This window comes from Mastigoproctus giganteus, chromosome 3 (genome assembly GCF_048544385.1).
Source record: "Mastigoproctus giganteus isolate SK-2022 chromosome 3, ASM4854438v1, whole genome shotgun sequence".
Taxonomy (NCBI): domain Eukaryota; kingdom Metazoa; phylum Arthropoda; class Arachnida; order Uropygi; family Thelyphonidae; genus Mastigoproctus; species Mastigoproctus giganteus.
The window spans coordinates 47126040-47153824 of NC_143577.1; the positions used below are offsets into that span (position 1 = coordinate 47126040).

Sequence of the window (27785 nt, forward strand, 5' to 3'; positions counted from 1 at the left end):
TTAATATTTGTTGTTGTTAAATGAAGTTTGTAAGTACATGCTGCTTCTGTGAAGCAGCATGTACTTACTTACATGTGTTTTTATTCATAAATAAAAATATGCTACATTTTTAAGGATACATTATTATTATGGTATTATGACGAAAACAATTTAACACTGTTAACCTTGTACTATTTAAACAGCCGGGGGATTCCACGACATCGATTAGTACAAATATAATGGCGGCGACTCAAGTAATCTCTATTTTTATTCATTATTCGAAGCGAAGAATGACAAGAACGCGGAAAATTTTCATAAATAAATGTCTAACACATGTCTGTTGAGGATAAAACAGTGTTACATATTTACCTCGCTCTCACATCCTTACGAATCATTTGGGAAATAGTAACGTATAAAGTTTCGTATTAAACAACACCCCTTCCCCTCAACGCAGGGATGCAACTACTGGGATTCAGGGAATCCAAACCGAAGAGATGGCCCATACTAGGAGGAAATTAAGAGAATCCCTACCTTCTAATTTATCTCAAGCGACCACTCGAGATGAAATCTTAAAGAATTCCAACCAAAATAAGCCTTTCTGAACTTAATTTCAGACAAAAATTCTAATGCAATTCTATTATTCATGGCTTCAAATGTGCATCTGAGAATTGCTCTTTCAAGATGCACTTGTTAGACCCTCATCTTCTGTCCGCAGTTGTTTACTCACGTTTATCCCTATCTTAATGTTTTTCAATGATATCTCATACTTCACTCTTTTATATTTTTCATTGTCACTTACGAAACTGATATCCCCTGGCAAGTATACTCTCACTACGCGAACTCTCATAATGATAAATAAATAATATGAATTGCCCGAAACACGTTTACCCACCACAAAAAAAAAAAAACAAAAAAAAAACAGACAAACCAACTATAGAATACATGCAGTTTGCAAACACGATATAATAAATAAATAAATTTTCTGTTTATACTCCGGGACGACCAAACAGTCAGAGGAGTTAACAAGATAGACAGAATACAAGAAACAGCACCGTATTCAGCAGTCACGGGCTTGAACCCCGGTCACTCAAGGCACGTGTACTTATGCACCCGCGCGCCTGACCACTAGGCTACGGCGGCATATCTATATGCGGAAGCTTCATGGCTTTAGTTTCCTCTAAAACAACGCAACCCAATCTAAAATCAGTTAGGTATTACAAGGATAACAGGCAAAGAAATGTAAACAGAATGATAAAAAATTTCAGATTCCAACTTGAATTATCTGTACCTAACATGTTATGATTAAATCGTACTCATAAGTGCCGCTACTTTATGTGCGCTCTAGCTTAAGGTCTTGTTACGAAATCTCAGGTTAGTACTAATATTACTACTACAATAGAAACTCAAAAGTTCGGCTCTTTAGTCGACCATACAAGGGCAGAGGAGAAATGGGCCAGACGAACTTAAATAAAAAAAAATAATAAACAAACAAACAAGTTATCGAATCATGCATTATTTTCAAGTACCAATTTCATTCTGTTTTACATCATCAATGACTGTGCGTCAGTGTTACTATCTATTTGCAATGTATAAAATCATTAGTTTCACCAGACATTTACTCGTTAAAAGTATATAAATACAACTTGAAAAGTTGTTTAATTAAGGCGATTCAATTGCAGACATCATATCGCACTATTTATGCCTCATCCTTCCCTACTTTCACCTGGTGGAGCATCCTTCCCTACTTTCACCTGGTGGAGCACCCTGTTCCATCTCACATGGAGGATGGCTTCACCTTCCGTCCTTCACACTGTTTATTCTCCTGTATTGCTCTTCTTAATACGCTAACTTTTTTTTGGGTACGACATAGAAGGTTCAGGCGGCTCTGTATCGGGGTCCAGCCAGAGTTCATAGCCCTCTCTACTACCTGGTCAACCTCCACATAGTGTTGCCGGGCAACGTGGGACCCCAACAGGGGCTCTACTGCTAAACGGCCAAAAGAACAACACAACCCAATACTATACCTCACAACCCTGCACTTACACATACACATTCTGGCCTTTACAGTGAACTTTATTCATCACAGAGTTACTAAGCGGAGTTTGGGAGACCCCCGGTTTCGCCAGACAACAGACATTATGTCACTATTTATGCCTCATATTAAAAATTATATGATAATCACGACACTTACACTGGAAGCATTATTCGAACCAGCGACTTTCATTTCTTAGCAAGTATGTTACCCACCGGACCAATCCGGCAGTACGCGTCAACATTTTGTCTTAATGCTGGAGACTATCGTTCTGTGACATTCATTATAGGGATCAGAGCTACTGTATTATCTAATAACGAATTACTGTTGAAGTTAGGCTATGTGCATAACCATAAAATACAAAAACAAAAAAAAAAAAAAACGTAATTTTCAAAAATCCGGCATGTGTTGGATCCCAAGAATGCCTGATTTGTGAGATTCTACTTAAAATGGTTTAATGATGCAAGAAAGTGAATTTAGATTTCTTGCGCTACTTCGAATACAGTAATAAATCCAGTTAACAGAACTCAAGAAACCCATCGTAACCCCTCCCTTCCTCTAATTAAAGCCATTGCTTTTCCGTTGACCACTGAAATCTCTTTGGATACTCATTTTATAACATTATCATCATCATCATCATCATCATCAGCCATTTTCAATCCACTGCAGGATGAAGGCCTCTCCAGCAACTTTCCAGTTCCTTCTGTTTTGAGCACTGGCCATCCATTTACTACTCAAAAACTCATGAATTTCAGCTATCCATCTCCGCCTTTGTCTTCCAGGTTTTCTTCTAGCTTCTCTTGGGTACCATTCTGTTATTTTCTTAGTCCATCTGTCATCATGTCTTCGAGCTATGTGTCCTGCCCAAGACCATTTTAGTTCTTTAGTTTTGATAAGAATGTCCTTTACTTGAGTTTGCTGCCTAATCCATGTGTTTCTCTTCTTATCTAACAGTCTGATTCCCAATATAATTCGTTCCATTCTTCGCTGTGTAGTTCTTAGCTTTTCTTCCATTCTTTTGGTGAGTGCCCAAGTTTCACTTCCATAAGTCATGGTGGGGAGTATACATTGATTCATTATTTTACGTTTCAGACAGACTGGGATATTGCTCTTCAGTATGTGACTATATTTCCTGAATGCTATCCATCCAAAATTTATTCTTCTCTTGACTTCCAGCCATTTATCATTATTACAGCTAATAACTTGTCCCAGATAAGTATATGACTCCACCTTTTCAATTACTGCTCCTTCAATCATTATTTCCCTTTCCGTGGCATACTTGTTCATCATTACTTTTGTTTTAGCCATATTCATCTTTAGTCCAAAATCCTTACTAACTGTGCATAACTGATTAAGATTTTCCTCTAATTCTTTGGGATCGTGGCTTATGACCACAATGTCATCTGCAAATCGTAAATGGTTTAGGTACTCTCCGTTCACATTGACTCCTTTCTGCGACCAGTCTGATCTTCTGAAAGCTTCCTCAAGGGCAGCAGTAAACAGCTTCGGAGATATTGTGTCTCCTTGTCGAACTCCTTTCTCGATTTTAAATTTGCTACTGTCTTTGTCTAGTCTAATAAAGGATGTAGCACTCTCATATATTTTCTTCAAAATCATAATATATGGAGTATCTATGCCTTGTCTTTCCAGTGCCCGGAACATTGCCTTATGCTGTATGGAGTCAAATGCCTTTTCATAATCCACAAATGCCAGGCATAATGGTGTTTTATATTCATTTGCTTTCTCCATTAGCTGTGATATTACGTGAAGGTGATCCATAGTTGAGAATCCTGTCCTAAAGCCAGCTTGCTCTTTCGGTTGATTCTCATCAAGTATTCTTTCTAATCTGTTAGTAATGACCCTTGTGAACAACTTGTAGATATGGGATAACAAGCTAATTGGTCTATAATTTCCAATTTCTGATGTATCTCCTTTCTTATGCAGCAAAACTATGATTGCATTATTCCACTGCTTAGGCATCACACCTTTTCTAATGCACTTTGTGAAGAGCCTTGCCAGTTTTTGTGTTATGTCTCTTCCTCCCAATTTTAACAACTCTACAGTAACTTCATCTTCCCCCGGGGCTTTCCGATTCTTCATTTTCTTCAATGCATGTTCTACCTCATCAGGAAGAATATCGGGTATGTCGTATGTGTTGCTACTTTGCAATCCATCTTCCCCACTGCTGGTATCATTCCCTCGCTCCTTGTATAATTCTCTATAGTAGTCTTCTGCTATTTGAATTATGCCTTCTCTGCTGTTTATAAGTACACCATCGCTATTCTTCAGTTTCAGTATCATTTGTCTTTCTGTATTACTGCTCATGGCTGCTGATTTAAATCCTTTGTTTTCCCTTAATGCTTGTTCTACTTTTCTTGTGTTAAATCTTCTTATGTCCTCTCTGAGTCTCTTTCTAATGGCTTTGCATAACTCAGTATACTCAATTTTCTCCCTGTCAGTGTTTTTCTTGCTCTTCATTTGTCGTCTTTGGTTCATAATGACAAGTGTTTCTTGACTAATTTTTTCTTCTTTGGATTTCTGTTTCCCTATAGGTTTCTTGGGCTTTATCACTTTCAGAAAGTTGTAATATTCCTTGTCGATATCTTGGTCCTGAGCAGTCTGCAGAAGCTCAAACTTGTTCTTAAGTTCCAGTACATACTGCTTTTTCTATTATGATTACTCCCAACTATCGGTACGTGAACCGCCATATTTTTGACACTTCGATCATTCATGAGAACTTCGTCAAAGATTATTGACCCCTTTGTGATTTCTCTAGCGTGTTGAAATAAACAGTCATCTAGTTGATTCAAGAAATTACTTCCGCTACGTGTATCAATTTAATACATGATAAAATTACGTTTAAAGGAAACACTGTATCTTTCGTCACAGACGAGATACACCAGTAGCAGATAATATTATTATTGCATTAACAAAAACTGACTTGACAAAATAGTTGAAATGTCAATACTAATACTGAATAAATATAAAATTTTGCTTTATACAGGAACTAGTAAGGCCAGAATATGAAAGTAAAGTAACCGCGTACCAACTGAATCCAGTGTCAATGGTATGTAGGTAAAACCGTATAACCATGATTCATTCTGTTGCATAAAGCTACACTGTCACCAGCCTTATGGTTATTTAATGCTAAAAAATAGTCACTAAAATGTCACGCTTATATCAATATATCACTTCATAATGAAAACTAGCACTTGCACTTTTTTTAAATTTGCATGGCAAAAGCTTTAATATATTTATTAGTTATGAGAGTTATTGTTTATTGCATTATTATTAATAACAAATCGACTGCCAAAAAACTGAAAACTTGCCGTTCAACAAACATGTACTTCAGTTATCATTGACTCAGTCATGAAAGTAACATTCATTAATAATACTGATTGCAATTAAGATATACTGTACATGTATACTCTCCATTCTGGTCGCTTATAAAATGAGTAACGCAACAAATTATGTATTGTATTTTGCTTTTAAAATGTCATTACTGACATTTCTGCAAAATATATTTTATTCTGGGCAAGAACTGAGGATGTCCTGGCGAAATGTGAGACGTAAGAAATGCATTTCATGGTCAATATCGTGTTAAAATATGCACATCTTAAAAATTATACCTGAACAGTATCTGAAATCGGAGCAGTAACATTTTTTTCTGCTAGGCAAACGAGTTTTTGCTCAAAAATGTTACTTGTCACGAAAAAATCACTCAATAAACAGGTCCCATATTTAAAAGCGAAATCCAGAACGGCTTATTCAGGTTGAAGAAGGCGCCTCTGAAATCGCAACAGCGTCTGCTCCTTCCCTGCCTTTCCATCCTCTTGTCTTGGTACGAGTGACTGCAGGAGCTCTGGTCAATCTGGACAAACAAGTGCCACTGCGGTGAGACAGTGGTTTCATCTCCCGCACAACACAGTTATTTCCTACTTTCATGCTCACATCACAGGTGGACTTGGCATTCCATCTCTAAGATGGGCCATCCGTATTTTGAAGAGCCACCTAAAAAGCTTCAACACTCATTCATCACCGATTCGAGGATTGGCAGATTCCAACGTCCTCAGAAAGGAAATAATATCAGTGAGTAAATTACTTCAAGATGTACGAGATGCTGTTGATACATGAGTGAAGGCTAAAACACGATGGAAAAGACTGCTACATGAGTGCTATGATGGACAGGGTCAGAAAGATTCAAGTAATGCGAAGTCTCAAAACCGCTGGATCGGTGATGGCACTACGTTGTTGTCGGGACTTGGTTCGTCGAGCTAGTTAAAGCCCAAGTGAATATTTTGCCCAATCTTGCGAGGACCTCGTGAAGTCGCAGTAATAAGAGCTGCAGGGCTAAGAATAATGCAGTTGAAACAATCGCTCATGTTGCCGAACGTTGTCATCGTTCCTACGGTGCTCGGATTAAGCAGCATGATGTGATAGTTAACAATGTGGCTATTTCTGTTGCGACGCCCCAACCTTTCTGTTGGGGCGTTGCAACAGAGCCCCCATTATAGAACCGATAGCCTCAGAAAGCCTGATATGGTCTGTGCTAAAGAAGTTGTAGTTCTAGATGCGCAAGTGGTTGGACAGGGTTATGACCTTGACGTTTCCCATATAGACTTGAAAGAAAATACTATGCCTCAAACATCAACCTGAAGAACTAGATCAGAGAAGAATTTAGATACCCACCAGTCGCCTCAACAGTAACGATTTCATAAGAGAATCCGGAGAAAAGCTTCAGCCATCCTACTACAGACACTAGGACTTAGAGCTTCAGATTTCAAGATCCTGGCCATCCGTGCTTTACAAGGAACTGTGTCGTGTTGGAAGTTTCATCAGAACATGACGTCCATGATTCAAGACTGATGTCCCTACTATGTTGTTTAATTTTGCTACATTTTGTAGGCTACCACAGCCATAATGGGAATTATAACAAAAAAAGTTTCGTAGACGTTAAATGATACGAACACTAGTATTTCATTTAAAAAAAAAAAAAAAAAGGTTGCATTGTTGATGAACGAGACATAAACAAGAGGGGAATTGTAGGCTGAGCGTAATTCTTGTTATTTTGCAACTCTTTGCCTTTATGAGGCTGTATTTCTTCGATGGAGAGATACATGCTAAAAGCATATTTATTAGACAGGATTCTTAAAAAAGAATCATAAACTTGAAAAGTCTGCTTTATCAAATAGTGTGTTTCAGCCAAAGTGAAAAGCGACTATTAAGTTTTTTCGATTCTACTTGGCGCAACATGGGCTTACAAGCCGTCGAGACTGCATTCGATTTCACAGGCGCCAGACATTCATGAGAGGACTGTTTTACAACACGAATCATTATTTTCCTCCGGTTCACCACAGAACCAGTGAGAACGTATAAACCCTGTACTTTTAAGTATCCCAAAAAAGAAAAGGTCTGAGGGCATTACATCTGCGAGAATTGCGACTGCGAAATGGGTGTGTGCCTCTCCCAATCCGGCTAATAGGTAACATTTATAATCAAATAATTAGTATACACTAAAACTCCAATATAGCAAGGTACGAGTGACTGCAGGAAAAATTATCGTGGCTGTAATTTCTTCAACTTTCAACTGTAGAACTACAGGTTTCTATAGCCGGATGGTCGTTCAAAGAAAAAGCTTATGAGGCTTATCGTGTGCTATGATATGCCACAAACTGATTTTAGGACTAACTTTCATGATCCCTTTTGGGAACATGAAATAGTACAGTCAAAAAAGGTAAAATCCTAAAATACAGTCTAAAAACAAACAATCAAATGAGAACATGAAAAGGTAGTCCTTTCCGTGTGCCAAAAATTCAAACATCGGTTGTATGAACGTAAAACTGTACAATCATGATCCATGCTTTTGCAACAAGTTAATTAAGTACAAAGCAACACCACCTTATGATTATTTAATACTAAAAACAGTCACAGATTTCCGCTTGCTGGATACCGTCAATCTCCTTGAAAAAGTTACTTTGATTAATGAATGGATCCAGTTTACAATGATCGATTAAATATGAGTTGAGAGGGCTGAATTTCCGTAATTGGTTTTGTAAATTAAATGAATGTGGATAGCAATGAAGTAATTGTAATATGAATATTAAAGGAGCAATGAGAAAAGTTTTATTGAGACACTTACTCTGGACGAATTTCAAGTCAATAATACAGTATATCAGAGTACGTATATGTAATTGCAAGACTGTATTTAAGTAGCAAGAATTGTAAAGATGCTATCGAATACAATAATAATTCTGTCCTGAAGTAGAATGTATTTGGATATACTATAAATTCTGAGGTAGAATGTACATGTACTTGGCTAGGCTAATTTTAATTCTCTCTTCTATCAACAGCTGCGGTTGATCGTACGGTCCACATTGGGCTGGCATATTCACGAATGGTGGTAATTACAGTGTGCCGTGTGTATAAAATCCTTGTTAGTTTATAAGTTTTTAAAGAAGACACACAAATCCTTTGATGAATCCTAATTTTTTATAAGCTTGATGCAGAATAGTGAACCACAGTTTTTAGCTCATGACTATCAGTAGAGAAATAGGCGCTGTGAATCGCCTGAAAACAAGTGATGAGAAATATCCACAATATGTGAAATGCTTGAAGATGCATTTAAAACTTCTACACATATTATGTATAGAATATGCCTTTAAAACTTCTACACAATATGTATAGAAGTTTTAAAAGCTCGACTAATTTAAGACAAAGGCCTCATGCTATGAGAGCTATAACATAATTGTTCAAGTAAGCATGGATTCGGTCTGTGCCCAGCAATTGAGCAAACTAAGTTTGTAATAAGTGCACCGATCTCATAATGTGGAGGAAGTCCACAACAAGTTGCCTCGGTATTGCACTAAGCACTTTAAATAAAAATCACTACTCCAATGACGACGTATATTTCTGTTTATTAAAACAAAAAAAAAGCCGAAACCGGGTATGGCAAATGACATACACTTTAAATAAATAACAACCTACTTTCCTCACTGGTGAAGTTGGGATGTATATTGTTTTATTTATTTAAAGTGCGTAGTGCAATAATGAACAGCTCATGTGAAATGCGTCCACAATATGAGATCGACGCAATCGACGCTGAGGCTATGTCCTACTCGCATATATTTTGCTCAACTGTAATCATATCAACGTTCATTACAAACAAAATTAATTTAAATAAACGTTTGAAAAAAACACATACTAGGATTTTCAGTTTTGTTTTTAAAAAAAACAGACAAATCTGGAAAAATATTTGTAGGTTTCTTGGATGTCATTAGTTTTTTAAAAAATTAAATCAATGAGGTGCAAGAAACGAACTGAGGATGCAGCTGACGTCCGCCTATGTGGATTTTCAAGTCATACCTCTTCATTTTAATTCACAAATATAAATAACACTGATAATTGTGTAATTATAGTGTGGGACCACAATAATTACACATTTATTAACAAACTATGGTACGTTTCGTAAGTAATGTTCTATATTTTAGTTAGTTCAACTATTACAACTGAAAAGAGACTGAATCACATGTAATAAAATGAAACAACCAAGTCGAGAATTTTCTCAGTAAATCCCAAGGCTGATACCGTAGGAAAGAGGCCATACGATCTGCAGTCAAAAGCTGATAGAAATATTATTTTTAGTTTAATTAGTTCTTAACATGAATATTTCAGTTTACTTTATATTGATCAGCCAGAACTTCGATTATAATATATTATAATCGCTCGGTTTATTTTGATTCTTTTTTTTTTTTTTTTTTTTTTTTTGTATGGGTGTTTGCGTGTTTATATTTATTCATTAATCTCAAAGATTAACATGTTTTGGAAAGCGTTATGATTGTTATAACTTACGTTTATTTGCCGGAACTATTTTCTCTCTAAAACCACAAATTTATCGGTGCCGGTTAGAGAGAATCTTGATAATCGCCAAGTTCAAGGCCCCGGGTGCCAAGCGTTTCCGTGGCCAAGCGATTCTCGTGCGTTTAAAGAGCGTTTTTTGGTAAGCGACTAGGTTCTATTTTGCTTTCTCCCTTACTTATTAAACCTTTTCGTTAAGTAGCTTCATTTTCTTAAAAGTACTAAGAGGTGAGCCCAGAAGAAGGAAAGAACCTTTTTCTTTAATTTAGTACTCCTACTAACTATATTAACCTATACGCTTGGCCACAAGCGGCACTGCTCCTGCCTCCCCGTGGCGGGGCCGGTAACCTGGGTGGTAAAGGTAAACCCCCAGGGCCAAAAGGAGCTAACATGGATAAAAATAATTATCCCCCTTTAGAGCCATTGAGCTCAAGACAAGAGACTCCCGATATTGACCATGACTCTGTTCACCCAAAAAGGCTTCGAACAGAAGCAAAATGTCCAAATGAGATACCGAATTTCTTGGTGGTACATTCGTTATCTGCCCAACCTGTAGGCAAGTTATCACCATTCTTGATACAGAAGTGTTTAGAGTCTATTGCAGGGTCACCAAAAATGGTGAAGCGACTACAATCCGGAGACCTCCTGATCGAAACAGCCACCTCAAAACATTCTGAGCGGCTGTTAAATACAACGTCTTTTGGGGGGCTAACAGTATCCGTTACTCCCCACAGAACCTTAAATTCATCAAGAGGTGTGATCAGTGAGTGGGACCTAACTTCAGTCTCCGAAGAAGAACTACTCCAAGAACTTAGTAGTCAAAAGGTAACAAGTGTAAAAAGAATCATGACTAAAAAAGATGGGAATCTAACTCCAACTAGAACCATCATTTTAACATTCAGTACTCCAGACTTACCATCCTCAATCAAAGCTGGCTATTTGAATTGCCGTATTAGACCATATATTCCGAATCCCGTTCGTTGCTTCAAATGCCAGAAATATGGTCATTCACAGCAGGCATGTAGAGGTGACTCCATCTGTCCCATATGCGGATCTAAAGACCATACTCAAGCTGATTGCTCAGTGGCAACCCCTGCGTGTCCAAACTGCAAGGGAAGTCACCCTGCCTTTTCCAAATCTTGCGAATTATGGATTACAGGGAAAAAAATTCAAAAATATAAAGTAGAAAATAAAGTTACGTTTCCTGAAGCACGTAGGCAAGTAATGTTGAACATGCCTAGCAGTCGATCCTACGCTGTTCGCACTAGAAACTATGTATCTACTGGAGCACAAACAGATGTATCAATCCCGCCTAATACCTCAATGGCTAATTGGCTTAAATCTACCCTTTCAAATTCAAAAAAAGAAAATCCTCAAAATAAAACTAGCGAAGCTACAAATACCCCAATCAGTATCCCTAGTGATACTCCATCGGTCCCATATGACACAGAGCAAAGGAAATCTGACACAGGTTCAAAACAAATGGAAACTCCTACCAACAGTATGGAAGTAGATGAGCGTTTAGATAATGGGGAACCCATTTTGGAACTCCATGCAAATGACACCATGGATTCAGTACGCCCCTATTTTCCGAAAAAAGATAAAATAAAACAAGACAGACCGAAATGCTCCACTTCTAAAAAACAGTCAGACCAATCGAGCACAACTAAAATCAAATAATGTCTAATATCATACAGTGGAACTGCAGAGGACTAAGAAGCAATTCTGACGACATAAAAGATTTACTGATTAAATATAATCCGATAGGAGTATGTTTACAAGAAACTTTCTTATCATCTCAAGCTTCACCAAAATTTACAAACTATACAATATATAGAAAAGACAGGATTTCGGAGTCTCCTGCTCGCGGAGGAGTAGCTGTGCTTATAAAATCAAACATACCGTCCAGGCAAATTCAATTACAAACTAGTCTAGAAGCTGTGGCAGCACGTATTTCAATCGGTATATCAATTACCCTAACTTCTATATATATATCCCCTTCTCACCCATTGTCAAATACAGAACTTGATAATTTGGTTATGCAACTACCATCTCCAATCTGCCTTTTTGGTGATTTCAATGGCCACCATCCATTATGGGGGTCGCCTGCGATTGACACAAGAGGCAAATTAATAGAAACATTCATGAATAATAACAACCTAACTATACTAAATTCTGGATCTCCCACTTATATTCACCTATCTACAGGATCTACTTCTGCAATAGACTTGTCAATCTGCTCACCAGCAATTTTCCCAAGTATGACATGGTCAGTGCTAAACTATCCTCTAAACAGTGATCACTTCCCAATCCTTTGCTCATTACAAACACGAGTAACTGCAAATCTAGAACACCGATCCACCTGGAAGTTCAAGAAGGCAAACTGGGAGAGCTACTGTACCCAGGTCCAGTTAGACAGGAGTTATGTTCAGCAACATCCAATTGAAGACGTAACTAACTACATTACCAATCAGATACTAAATGCAGCAAAAAATTCAATTCCGAAGTCACGACCCCACAAGTGCTCCCACCATAACAACTGGTGGAACACAGATTGTTCTAATGCCAAGCGTGAGAAAAACCGTGCTTGGAACAAATTCCGTAAGTTTCCTACAACCAGTAATCTGATAGAATACAAAAGACTTAAAGCCAAAGCAAGGCAGATTAGGAGAAAAGCCAAGCGTGACTCCTGGATCTCATTTGCCTCAACTATCACCAAAGACACTGACCCACGATTCATTTGGAGAAGAATTAAAGCGCTAAATGGAAAATTCACTCGACCACCCTCTCCAATACTCTGTTGGAATGGAAAAGATCTCTCGGCACCTAAGGAAATCGCCAATGCGCTAGCAGAATCATTTTCTTCAATATCTGCTTCTGCTTCCTACTCCATCTCCTTTCAGCGCATCAAGGCAGATGCAGAACGCCGCAAAATTAACTTTTCCACACGGCTCTCACTTCCACACAATCAACCATTTAATATAACAGAACTCAAAGAATCCTTAAATAAATCTTCAAATAGTGCTGTCGGCCCAGACGACGTACATTACATCATGCTAAAACATTTACTTGAAGAGGACTTACGTACCCTATTGATCTTCTATAATCGAATCTTCTCAGAAAATGATTACCCACTTTCGTGGCGTCACTCTCACATACTTGCCATACCAAAACCAGGCAAAGACCCTTCTTTGGTTAACAATTATAGGCCAATATCTCTCACAAGCTGCATGGGGAAAATTTTTGAGAGAATGATACATACGAGGCTTACCTGGATCTTAGAAGCAGAGAACCTTTTAACAGATCATCAGAGCGGCTTTCGTAAGAACAGATCCACTCTTGATGTACTTATCAAAGCTGAATCGAATATTCGGAATGCCTTTGTCATGAAGCAACATCTAGTCATGGTCAATTTAGATATTGAAAAGGCATTTGATACTACCTGGCGACATGGTATTATTATGGACCTTTATCACCTAGGACTAAGGGGTCATCTCCCTCAGATAATTCAGAATTTCCTGCGCCACCGCTCTTTTCAGGTCCGTTATCAGAACGTACTGTCTACACCCCATATTCAGGAAGAAGGAGTACCACAGGGATCTATACTCAGCGCAACATTATTTGCAATTCGAGTCAACAGCATAACTAAAGACATCCCCAAAACTGTGGAGGCTTATATGTACGCGGATGACCTAGCAATCTCCTGCCAATCTCAAAGCATGAACACCATTGAGCGTCAACTCCAACTTGCCATTAACAGAATTGAATCCTGGATGTCACGCAACGGATATCGACTAGCTGAACAAAAGTCTACCACCACTCACTTTTGTAAGAAACGTGCTGTCCACCACCATCCTGAATTACGGCTAAACAATTGTCCAATACCAGTTGTAAACAGCATCAGATTTCTCGGTCTGATATTAGATAGTAAGCTTAACTTCCAAGCACATATCACATATCTACGAACTACTTGTCTAAAACAGTTAAACATGCTTCGATCAGTCTCATCCATGTCATGGGGAGCTGATCGGTACTCCTTACTTCACCTCTACAAATCTCTGATCCGTTCACGCTTAGATTATGGTTCTCCCGTATATGACTCAGCTAGGAAAAGCACATTAGATCGGCTAAATGTCATCCAGCACAGTGCCCTGAGGACTGCTCTGGGCGCATTCAGGACTTCTCCCATGCAAAGTCTTTATGTTGAAGCCCACGAGCCGCCATTACATCTTCGTAGGAAAACATTATTGCTTTTCTATGCTTCTAAGATCCAGAGTCTTCCATCGCACCCCAGTTGGGAGTATCTTTATCACACTCGGTGGGATTCTTTTTATGAGAATAAACCACATGAAAATCGTCCTGCTTCACTCAGGATCAGAGATCTTATTCACAGTTGGAATATTGATTTAGCTGATATTTTTCAGAACACAACTGCACCTGTTCCACCCTGGACGTATGTTTGTGCCTCACATGATACATATTTTCTCCAGTGGGGGAAGAATGTCATACCTCCCAAAAACATGAGACAGTTGCACTCAGCCCATGCTACCCATAACTCCGATGCATGTAAAATATATACCGATGGGTCGAAAACTGATAGTAAGGTAGGTGCTGCAGCTGTTTTTCCTACATGTACAATTTCAGCCACACTACCTTTATCATGCAGTGTCTTCACTACTGAACTTTATGCCATCAAGTTAGCACTTAGTAAGATTATTGAACTTTGCATCTCACCCGCAATAATCTACACGGATTCCCTCAGTGCTATCAATGCCATAAGGAAAAATTTCTCCTCTCCTCATCCTACATTGAAAGAAATTCATTCCCAACTATTTTCCTGTAGTGTGTCCAATCAGTCAATCACATTTTGCTGGATCCCTGGCCATTCTGGCATTCCGGGAAATGAAAGAGCAGACTTTGCCGCTAAACATCCTCAACCCACTCTCTCACAACATCCTCAGGTTCCATACACTGATTTTAAACCTGTTATTCATAAAGCATGTTACAACAACTGGTCACAGATATGGAAAAGGAATACTAACAGCAAACTTTACCAAATAAAACAAGAACCAAAGCTGTGGCTCTCCTGCTTCAGACCAAACAGACGTGAGGAAGTGGTGTTGGCAAGGCTAAGAATTGGACATACGCATCATACCCATCTATACTTGCTACTGGGAGAAATCCCACCTCAGTGTTCATCCTGTAACAGTCGGCTTACGGTCCGCCATTTTCTGCTTGATTGTCCCTTGCATTCAACCATCCGGTCAAACACGTTTCAATCAGTTTCCAGGCTTAATGTATCACCTGATTTATCCCATATTCTAGGAAACAATGCAAATATTGAAGAACTTTTAATATACTTAAAATGTATTGGCCTATACAAAAGTATATAATTTAACAATCATAAAGATAGGGTCATGCAATTAAACGATGAATAGACACAATTTGGCCTCAGTTGCCCTTGTGTCTTTAAACCCAATCACAACAACAACAACAGCCAAGTTCAAGTAAGAGAAACTGAAAGACAAACTATGCCAGCGGTCTCTGGAGGAGTATGTCATCTACGGGACTAATCTTCCCATGGTCCCACAAGCTGAATTTCAAATATGGTAAGTGTTAGCTAAATAGGCAGATACTAAAAAAAATTGAAGTATTCATTGAATAACTAGCCACTCCAAATTAAGAAAACGCAATTTCAAACTTGAAAATGCAGGAAGGAATAAACAAAAATTCTTTAAATAAAATAAATATGAAATTAATTTAATAGCAAATTTTTATAAAAATCAAATATTATTTATGATCATTCGTATTAAGTTATGAAAATCAAGGCAATTTGTCATTTATTAAAAACATCTCAATTTGGAATACTTGAGCAGCAAAATTTTACTTTATTACATTGTCAAGACAGTAATACTAGGACGCATTTCTTAGTGTGTTTCGAATATCATCCAAAAATATATAAACAATTAAAAAGATTGTGAAAATACATTCTGATCTGTAGAATCCACTTCATTAACTTTCCTATTTTTTAATCTCTAGGCAATGGAACCTTATCTACCGTTCTGGAATAAAATTGGTAGACTTCTAAGTGTCAACGCCGCTGTCCTATTTATTGTAAGTATGTATGTTATGAAAATATCCTCTTTACATATAAGTCCGATTTGTTTTCATCTGGATAGCTGGCTGGTTGACTAAATTGAATGTTTTTGTCTTAACCGCAATTCACTTTTTTTTTGGTTCAGTTTTTGCTGTCCTTAATTTGTAACCTTTGAGTAAAAGGAAGGAGTAGATTTGTAATCAGAGGCTGATACAACAAGTTAATTGTATCAGCCTACTAGACAAAATGGAGAGAGTTAACCTTGACGTCATAACATGCAGACACGGATTTATAGCCTAGTGCAGTGGTTTTCAACCGGAGTGCCGCAACAACATTACATTCTTGGGGTGCCGTGTAATTTGGGTTTAGTTACTTAAAGTTATTATTATTATTTTTTTAATTTATACATTTATTTCATTATAAAAAGGTGTACGGTATCCGTTGTACCGTAGTTTTTTAATTTTGTGGTGATCTATAATTGATCTCTATTTAGTACCTCTATATAAAGAATAAAATTATTATATAGGTATATATTAAAAGGTCGAAAACCACTGTGTTAGGTATTTATTTTGGCCTAGGGGTGCCGTGAAAAAATTACTGGGACACTAAGGGCGCGGTGAACCGAGAAAGTTTGGGAACCTCTGGCCTAGTGCAAACTAGAACTGTCCCCGTATGGAAGTCTGTACAGAATCTCCTCCTTACAAGGACATGGCTGGTTGGTTTAATTTTTTATGGCGCATTGGCAGCTTAGGACAAGGCCATAGCCGATCCTGATTTTCATAAAAATTGGGTAAATTATTAAAACCTGAAAAGTCTGTATTTTGCTCTGTTAATAAAAAAAATAATGTAAGAGAATTAAAATTAAAATAATACAGTTAAGAGTACAAAATATTTTAGTAGATGAATAAAGTCAGATGATAAACAAACACTATTTATTATTATTATTATTATTATTTTATTTGGAAGGGTTGTAGGTGCAGAAGTTCAGAAAAAAATATATCACAACTGGAACATTGTTATTTGGTTTTTAGGAGCATTAACAACTAAAGCCATATTGCTCCAGGGATATGCCGTGATCATTCCCTGACCTTTGCGCATCTTCCATATTTGGTGGCTCATGGGCTCGAACCCCGGTCTAATCAAGAAGCGTGTGCTACGCACTGCTGCTCCTGCCCACCTGGCTACGGAGGCGCCACAACTGGAACAAAAATATTTTCAAGAAGGAAATATTTCTCTGTAGATTCGGGATCTCTGAATACGTAAACCATATAGATATCAGATTATCGTTAACACTTGTCACAAACCACCGAAAGAATGCAGCAGTACAACTGAACTTCAGCACAGATTATATTGCACCAATGTATTTTTTCCGTGTGTGTGTGTGTGTGTGTGTGTGTGTGTGTGTGTGTGTGTGTGTTCGTATGCCAAATTGCGCGTTGCGGGCTTAAAAACCAAGAGTGGTTGAAAGGCAACCGTATTCCCTTCACCTGAGGTCGACTAACTACAGCTCCAACTGAATGGGCATTTAAGAATTTCTCTAGTCCCGAAAGGATTCGAACTGAGCCTCTCCAAAGTGACAAGTCGCGAAACGACTATACTGTCACAAGGACTCTTTATAGATTCAGGTTGTAATAATATCATCACCCCAATTTCACTGGTGGAAGGAAGCAGCGTCATGCTTCTTCCGGATGTACGCCGCTACAGTCAATGGTGAAGAAGGCCAGCACGACCCCAGAACTCCCTCCCCACCGTTTTTGCAACTTTTAAATAACAGAAGATCCAAGCCATGCGTCCTCTACTCTCGACTAAACTGTCTACAGTGATAATATAATACACAATCATTATTCCGGTTCCACATTCACTTTACTCAGGTAATACCATTTATACTATTTATAGTGTGCTTATAAAAGCAATATGAAAACTTAAATTTAGATAACACTAATATCTCTTGTTGTTATTTCGCTAAATCAGCGCTGGTGAGGTTTTCCTTGACAATGACAGCTCCACCTATTGGCGATCCCTGATGGAGAGCAGCCGGAGCACTGTGGATAGCTTGGCTCATTTCCCAGTGGTGGTGACGGGCAACGTGGAGTCGTACTAGGGGGCCCAGCGGCCAAGACGCCAGCACAAACAACAGAACCCAACACTAAACTACACATGCAACGCACTTTTTCTGGCTTTTACAGAGGTTCTGTATTCATCACAAGAGTATTGATGGCGCAGATGTGGGAAACCACAGGTGGCGCTTTACCCAAACACTATACCATTATATCCCTAGTAGAGACAAACAAAATTTCGCTGTTTTCCATTAAGTCACGGTTGGCCTACAGGACGGAATTAAAAGACAGGGTGGTACGAGCGTATCTAAGACAAAGGTTCCCAAAGCAGAATAATTCGACTAAACTGCGTGGAGGTAGCGGTAAGGTGTTTAAAGGATACAAACATTGGCAAGAGCGCAGAAAAAGAATTGAGTTTTTCAGGATTTTTGCCTACACTTTTTTTTCTTTTTTTTTTTTTACTAAGCGTCAGCATATCGTGACTGTTAACTGTGGATGAGAAACCTGAGGTTCTGGGAGGAAAACCGTGCAGTTCTCGCCTGAATTAACATTACTAACTTACTGCTGGTTAACACGATTTTTCATCAAACCACTTTTGTTTTGTTGTCAGTTGTAAAGTTAAGAACATTTGTCCAACTTTAATATTAATGTTATTAACACGAGCTCCTGGCTGCATCCCACGCCCTGATTTTGGTCCCGGAAATGTCGTAGAGATTGACACAACTGCAGTCAAAGACGGGAATCGAACATAGATCTTTTTTCCAAACGCTGAGAGAAAGAGAAAGAGAGAGAGAGAGAGCAATACCGACAATGAAACTGAAAAGGAAAGGAATTTTAACAAATGAAATTTTAAAATGAATCAATTTAGCTAAATGGAAAGAAACGCAAAAATTAATCTTTAAAGATAAAAGTAAAATAAGAAGAAAAATTAAAATAACTTTTAAAAATTTTGAGTTAGGCATGACTTTGTGAAAAATCAAGCATAACACGGAAGGGAAAAAAAAAAAAAAAAGGATAAATGATTATCAGCTGAAATTTGTAGTAAAATGGATCTGCGAATCGTAAAGTCGAAATGATAATGTGGAAAATTTTATTTTATGAAAAGTAACAAAGCACTAGAAAAAAAAAAAAAAAAAAAAAAGGTTCATTTTGTTTAGAAAGTGGGATATAAAATGGCCAGAACGGAATGCTGAAACTTTTAATTATGCACAGAAATATATACTAAGACCCATAATACCGTTTTGAAAACAAGATAACAGAGAACAATGCCCATATTGAAAATATTGAGCTAACAGGTTTCTGCATAATAGAGTCCCACATCCTATTACACACAAATGCGAGAGTCCTAACGGCAGTAACAATTATATTGTGACAATAACCTGTCCTAGTTGGGCGGAGGTCAAAGCCATCTGTATGTAGCGTAACCATGAGATCTCAAGCATATATAATGTACGACAAGAAATATACGTGATAAAATATACGTGATAAACATACCTTAAAGAGATATGTTTATCACGTATATGCTTTCCGTATATAAATGCATATCAGAAGTACAGTACTTCAGCCGAAAGCAGCCTGGAGCCTGTTAACAATAACATTAAAGTTGGATAAGTGTTATTAACTATATTACAACGGACATTTCCATTTTTCCATTTATTTGTACACACAATTATTTACAAATTATGTACAAAACTTACAAAGAAGATACAATTTTATATTACAACGAACAGCAAAAAAAAAAAAAAAAAAAAAATCTGTGAAAGTCACATTAACAAACAGTAAATTAATCAAGCACGTTAATTCACAGATAAGTCACGCTGCTAACTTCCCACCAAAAAAAAAAAAAAAAAAAACGGTTATTCCACTAGAACAGAGGAGGTTCTCAAACTTTTATACCTTAATATTTTTAATAAATTTCACGCACCCCCCGAGCACCAAGTTCCAGTGCAGATCAACAGATTTTACCTAAAATTTAGCTATGAAAATACATGCTTTTATAAATTAATACATACTTCAATACATTTAATCTCAAAAAAAAAAAAAAAAAACGAATAATAGAAATAAATAAATAAAAACCCTAGTACCTGGATTAGTGGGATGGCTTGTCCACATTTTGTTTAAAAAAATGCTTAATGAAAAAACAAAACATGCGCTCTTCTCCCCCAAAAAAACCAAGTGTGCCCCAGGAGGAAGCGCATCCCACAGTATCGATTCTCCGCACTAGATCAACGTTTACAGCTCAAGGTCATTCTGATTAATATAAAAGATATTTCTTGGCTAAATGCCTCAGAATATGCAGGAGTTTACTTATGCATGAGTAATGCTTCATTTCTACAACCAAGGTAGTTTAATTGCATCGTTTTAATTATATCTCATATTGTGAATATCTTCACAACGAGTTATTATTATCAGTGCTTTTTTTGTCGGGCCTCTGTTTAACGAAGTCCTTTTATAGCGAATTATTTTGACTTCCCCTTGGAAGTTACATTTAAAATAGTTTCCGTTGAGCGAGAAAATTTTCATTTAGCGAACGGATTAAGAGAGAATTAACTCGGTACGCACTGTTCGCATTTCTGGCCTTCAGGCAATTAGTGCTGCTGCGCGAATTAAGAGAGCTGAAGGGATTACTGTTCTACAACTTAGTGGTACCTAATAAAAACTATCCAACCACCCGTCCCACATATGGAGAAGTCACGCTGACCTGCAGTGAGCAGATCAAGGTGTATTCCCAATGGGCCCGGGTTCACCTTCTAGAGCAGTGATGTCCAAACATTTCCCGTACAGGGGCCATATTCAAAAAAATTCAAAGTTAGATTTCTTTAGTGTGTTACATTTTCCATATCTTGTTGCTTGTAAAAGTAAAATTGAAAATATTCGAAACTTTTATTAAGTACAATACACAATTACATTTACTGAACAAAACATTTAATTAGAAAATGTTTTTGATAATTAACAAGATTTAAAATGCTGTTTTAGTTCACTTTCCGGGCGGGTCGTAGGTTGGTTGGACACCTTCGTGAATCAACTGTAAGCGGCTCCGTTCGAGGATTATAAAAGTGATTTTCTTTTACCCCGACAAATAATCATTTGTTGTTTCGCGGAAGTGCGTTATCCACATTTTTACTTAAATTTTCCCTGTCTCTGTTCACATGATCACAGAACCTGAATATCCGAATGACACTGACATTTTGGACAGTTTCAAAACAAAAAAAAAAAAAAAAAAAAAAAAAAATTCAAATTTAAATACTCTAATCATTAAATAATTTACTCCGGTCACTGAATCGAATTACTCACTAGCCATCACTATTGTAGAGATCTACGCGTTTCATGACGTATAATACTATAGGTTTCAAAAATGTGGCACATTAGCGATCATTATAAATAACAAGATGAAAAAGAAGGTTGTAAAACGAATTAAAACAGCACACTTCAAAAAATATATTAAGAGTCACATATAAATTTCCTAAAAATTACAGTAGATAGTAAGTTGAACATTTGCATTTTTGTTGTACAGCAGTTATGCACATTTCATTCATTCATTTACACACAAACACACACATTTTATGTACATCCCAAGATAAATATACAATTGATTTATATACATTCTCAAATATATCTATCCTAAGGGTGTAAATACGTGTGTGTATCTCGGTATCGAGGTAGCTCTAGGCTAATGCCCATCTCCACCTTTGTAGTAGTAGTAGTAGTAACAGTAGTAGTGGCATGTGATGCAAGAAAGCAAGTGTATGAGCTTATGCAGCATCAGCCAAAAAAAAAAAAAAAAAATCACACCATTCCCTCCAAATGCCTGTCCAGTTCATCCTTAAATTTATTTAACCTATAAACTTCCACAACGACAGATGGAAGTTTGTTCCAGCAATTAACCACCCGCTGGCTAAAGGCAAATTTCCGTACATCTATTCTACATCTGTCTTTTCTTAATTTGAATTTATGCTCCCTTAGGTTCTTAATCTGAACAAGTGGAAGGATCCCATCAGAATTCAGCGTACTCGACCCATTCAAGGCCTTATACACCTCAATCAGATCACCGCACAGGTGCCTAGTCTGCAGCCACAGCAATTTGCAGAACTTAAGCCTCTCTTGGTAAGAGGATCCCTTCATTCCCTCACCAATCTTGTTGCCCTTCTCTGAACACGCTCAAGTAAATCTACATCCTTCCTAAAATGAGGCCTCCAGACCTGTACGCAGTATTCAAGGCGTGGCCTGACTATTGCCTTATACAGAGGGACAATCACTTCCTTTTCCCTACTAGCAAAATTCCTATATATCATTGACAAAACTCCATGACCTGCCCTGGCAGCCTGTCTGCATTGCTCAGAAAACTTCATATCTGGCTGCACAATTACTCCCAAGTCTTTTTCGTTTTCTACCACCTTAAGTGTAGTACCACACAATTGGTACGTTTCTCTGGGGTTACTTCTACCGATATGCAGTACTTTGCATTTGTCAAGGTTAAACTTCAGTTGCCACTTCTTAGCCCATCTGCCCAAATTATCTAGATCCTGTTGCAGTAGCACTGCCATTACTGTCATTAACAACCCTGCCAACCTTTGTATCATCTGCAAACTTCGAAATTAAGCCTGATATATCTTCATCAATATCATTGATAAATATACAAAACAACAGTGGACCCAAAACCGAACCCTGTGGGACTTCACTAATAACATTAGTCCACGAAGAGCAGCACCCATTGATTACCACCCTCTGTCTTCTCCCACTTAACCATCCTTTTATCCATTGTAGCAACTTACCCTTAATACCATTCTGCTGCAATTAGTACAATAGTCTTTCATGCGCAACAGTGTCAAAAGCTTTCCTGAAATCCAAATATATGATAACAAAATTATTTTTTGCATCCAGTTCCTTTGTAACCACATCATAATATCCTATAAAATTTGTCAGACAAGACTTTCCCTTAACAAACCCATGTTGTGTCTGAATTATTGCTGCAGTCTTGTCTAGATGATCCTGTAATGCATCTTTAACCAGTGACTCCATTATTTTACCCGGAACAGAAGTTAAACTAACTGGTCTGTAATTACTCGTGTCACCCTTCCATTCCCCTTTGTGAATTGGGGATACATTTGCACATCTCCAGTCCGTGGGAACCTCCCCCGAGTCCAAGGATGCTCTCATAATTATGGCTAAGGGTTTGCTTAGTTGCTTTGCCGCCTCCTTTAATATAACTGGATAGATCCCATCCACCCCAGGTGCTTTTCTTATGTTTAACTTCAACAATTTCTCCTCCACTTTGCTCTCAGTTATTACAAAATCATTAAGTATCCTGCTACAATTTAATAATCTTCTGCCATTTTCAAACCTTAATTCCTCATGTGTGAATGTAGATGCAAAATACTCATTCAGTTTGTTTGCTATCTGAGCAGGATCGTCAACAGTCTAACCATCGATGTCAAGTGGACCAATCAGATTCATCCCCTTCCTTTTAGAGTTTATATAAGTAAAGAAATCTTTGCTGTTTTTCTTAGCATCTTTTGCCAAGGATTTCTCGTAATCTGCCTTCGTCTGCCTAACCTCCTTTATGACCTGATTACAGACTAGCTTATGTCTGTCATAGGCTTCTGAGTCGCTTGATAATTTATATGCATCCCATGCATTTTTCTTCCCCGTTACGAGTGTCATTAGTTCATTAGATAACCATTTAGGCCTAAACCTTGAACAATATTTCTTAATAGGCATGAAACATTTAGTAGCATCCACGATTAATTCCTTGAATGCTTCCCACTTAGAATTTACTGTGGATAACATCGTCAGTTGATCCCACTGTACCGAATTTAAAAACTTTCTGAGACCACTGTGCTCGTACAGAAACTCTGTATAGCGAGCCTAAAAAAGTTAGTGTTTGGCGTTATGAGTAGCGTGTATTCTGTTGTTATCATCTGTATGTGTTTTTTTTTTAAATTTTTTTTTTTTTTTTTTTGCACAGATCCCGCACCCAGAACAACTGGAACATACTAAATTGTCGTATACAATCGAAATCGCATTTCCATCTTTCTACTTCCATAACATTCCAGGGTCAACCGCCAGGATCACCTTTCACATTTGCGCTCTTAATTCTAGCCGACCTCCTAAATTATCTATATATGAAAATAAATTGAGCCAAAACATATACAAGCTGGCACATTGCAGTATCATTCTCTGTTTGCCTTTATTAATACGAAGAAAGCTAAGAATTAAAAATCTTTTTCTTATTAACAGGTACAAACTGAAACCGACAGAGTCTGTAGTCACATTTTCAAATATGTGGCTATAGAGCTCAGTAACTAATTAAGGGTTTTGATATGAGGAATTTGAGCTGATTGGAATTTATACGGCTCTATGAGGAGATAGTGAAGTGGAACTTCACGGTATTAATGGGAGTGAAACTTCACGGTATTAAATGACGCTGAATCCGGAATAGTTTTTTTTTTTTTTTTTCCTTCTATTGCACTAGCAATAGAAGCCTAGCTTCCTTGCACTGGATGGCCCATGGCCGATATTAATACTAATGTATACAATACTAATACTGTTTATCTAAAAGTATACTTTTCTAAAGAGTTTTATTACAGCTAAGTAAATCCGTTATGTGAGAACCACATGCCGAATATTATTCTGACTTTTTATTACGTCTTTACGTCATTTCGGTATTTGCTTGAAGTAGGCCTATATTAATCTGAATAAGCTCTGAAGAAAAGAGATTCACACAAAATGAGAAATAACACCGTAAATTTAAGTTCTTACAAAATGTGTAAGAAAAAATATTAATCCTTTCTGAATCTCTCTGTTTATTTAAATTTTTTCTGTTTCACTATATTTATAATCTTATAAATTCATATATGGTTTCACTAAAATAAGCATTTCATCTTTTTTCAGCTAAGCCTCCTCATGTCTGCAGTCTTTGGAATGATTGTGTATCGGATCATTGTTGTAACTCTGCTAATCGCGAGTGATGACCCTCTGTGGAGTCCCAATGCAAAAATAGCAACGTCCATTACAGCATCAATTTTGAACCTCATCGTCATCATAATCATGGATAGGGTTAGTTTTCTTTTTACTGCTTTTGATAAAGTAAAACATAAACATCAAAGACAACGGGGCAGCACAATAAATGTCTTGCTGATTAAATGCATACCGGTAATTCTTCATAGATTATAAGGGGCGTTTTTTAAAAGTAAACCAACGTTATTTGTACTAAGTACAACGCTACCAAGTTACAATCGTTGGTGAAACTGTGTAGGGCGCTAGTAAAGGATGTTGCATAACTGGAGGAAGTGACAGTTTTCATTACAAGTTTTCAGTTTGTCACAATTCGTGTTTGGAGTCGCTCGCGACATATGCGTCATGCCGTACACCATCGAGCAATGTATTTTTTTTTTTTTTTTAGTGAAATAAATTTAAAATAAATTTTCTGTTTATACTCCGGCACGACAACCAAGTCAGTAGAGTTTACAATAAATCGTCAATACAAATATTTATCGTATTTAGTAGTCACGGGCTTGAACCCCGGTCCACTCAAGGAACGCGTGCTATGCACTCTCGCTCCTGACCACTGGGCTACGTCAGGCCTATCTTAGTCGGAAGCGAAGTATTACAATAAATATCAACAAAAAGTTTATAAATAATTCCTTACACAAACCGTCCATGCAAAGCTGAAATGTAGATAATAAAGAAGTTTTTTTGGGAATGTGGATCAGTTGGAAATAAGGACCATGAAAGAAGGGATAATCTTACACGTGGCACTTTAGACGACATTAAACAAACAATTCTGCAATCTTTAAACAAATCTCTAAGGAAACTCTGTATTCAAAAGAGGATATTAATTGGTCCAGCTCATTTCGCTGTAAGAAATACCAAAAACGTTTTCCATAGTGAATCCACAGTCTGCATGAACTTCGATTTCAGGATAATGTCAAAAGATTACGGTATTATCATTGGTTTAAAAGTGCACTTGGCTGTAACGGTATTAAAATTTTGGATAAACTTTATTTTACTGATGTAGCGTTGTTTCACCTTAGTGGCCACGTCAAAAGTCAAACTGGAGAATATGAAGCGCTGAAAATCCTCATATTTTTTCTGCAACCCCCTTACATGCCTCAAAAAATCGGTGTTTGATGTGTCATATCTCGAAGAAGGGTAGCTGGGCCCATATTTTTTGAACAAACTTTTACCTCCGACACAAACTCTTCGCTCGCAACATGATCAAAAGAGTGGAATTATGTATTGCTAACAACGGAAGGCACTTCCAGCATTGTTAATAAACTATTATTTGTTTATTATTCTGATAATAAATTGTATTTTCCTTTGATCTTTTTGGATTTACTTTTAAAATGAACACCCTGTATATACATAAGAATAATAACTGTTTTTCTCAGTGCATTGCAATATGGTGTTAAGATAAAGCCAAGCAGCTGATTTAAATTTGGAAATGTAGATTTAATCATCATAAACCATATATTATGACTCCTCTTATACCTTGTAGTATACTATTTCTCCGCCTTTCTCGTTTTCTTATTTTCTAATTATTCTGACAGTGATTTTTCTGATCACTTAAGTGGTTCAAGAAGAGGTTTATCAGTGCTTAATACAGAAATTTTCGTCAGTGTTCTATAAAGAATAAGTAACGAAAGGCTTACCTAGAGTTGTAGGCTGTGCATCGATCTGGTCGATAAAATTTTTGTGAGTCACAGCAGATAGTTCTGGATAGCAGACTGATTCGTTCGTTCAGCATGAGTGTTTCGTCTTTTACTGCATGCTCGCAAAAGTTCCAACTTCTAAGCAACCAGGAGATTGTAGTCTGTCAAATCTCAATTTCAACCTGTAATGACATTATCTGTCAGACAATTTTGGAAGGGCGATGTACAGAACATATAAAAAAGTCGTGAATTCATGCAACCAATCATTCTTTCATACACTCTGCAAAAGTATGTCAAAATAAATGGAAAGCCTACTTACCGAATCTTGAGTCGGCAATCACTGATCAGAATAACAAATAAGTATAACTCAAATGATCTATTATTATAATCGAAATTTGCCAGTTTATAAATGCTACTGACGGGAAATTAAATTAAAAAAAAATTATAATTTAAAAAAATTATGTAATGAGGAATTTACAGCTTTAAAAACAATTCTCCAAGAAAAAATGCACATTATTCTTTTAGGTTCATCAATGAATTCAAAACAAGATGAAAAGACAAAAGGCTCAGACAAACTAGTTTTGAAAACCTGATGTCCTAACTGGCTGTGGTATATGAGAAGTGGAAAAGGGGAAAGAGGATAGTGGTTACGGAGCATTTTTTTATAAAACTATTCCGTGCTACTATGTGAAAGGTCACTCAGCAGCAGGGAGAGGACGGACAATTAACGCTCATTTTGGGCAAACTTGATTCGGTCTATTTTTCGAATGCAGTGTAGTAGTAGTAGTAGTGGCACTTGATGCAAGAAAGCAAGTGTAGGAGCTTATGCAGCATCAGCCAAAAAAAAAAAAAAAAAAAATCACACCATACCCTCCAAATGCCTGTCCAGTTCCTCCTTAAATTTATTTAACCTATCAACTTCCACAACGACAGATGGAAGTTTGTTCCAGCAATTAACCACCCGCTGGCTAAAGGCAAATTTCCGCACATCTATTCTACATCTATCCTTTCTTAATTTGAACTTATGTCCCCGTAGGTTCGTATTCTGAACAAGTGGGAGGATCCCATCAGAATTCAGCGTGCTCAACCCATTCAAGGCCTTATATTCCTCAATC

At 37.3% G+C, this 27785-nt stretch overlaps 1 protein-coding gene across 1 annotated transcript in view; it reads left to right on the forward strand.

Annotated features, from left to right (window-relative positions):
- LOC150087933 (anoctamin-4-like) overlaps nt 1-27785 on the forward strand; it is a 452209-nt gene that overhangs the window by 340284 nt on the left and 84140 nt on the right. Inside the window, exons 15-16 of the mRNA XM_090369274.1 lie at nt 15905-15979; nt 24911-25075. Of these exons, the coding sequence (XP_090225400.1) occupies nt 15905-15979; nt 24911-25075 (240 nt within the window). The remainder of the gene's footprint in view (nt 1-15904; nt 15980-24910; nt 25076-27785) is intronic.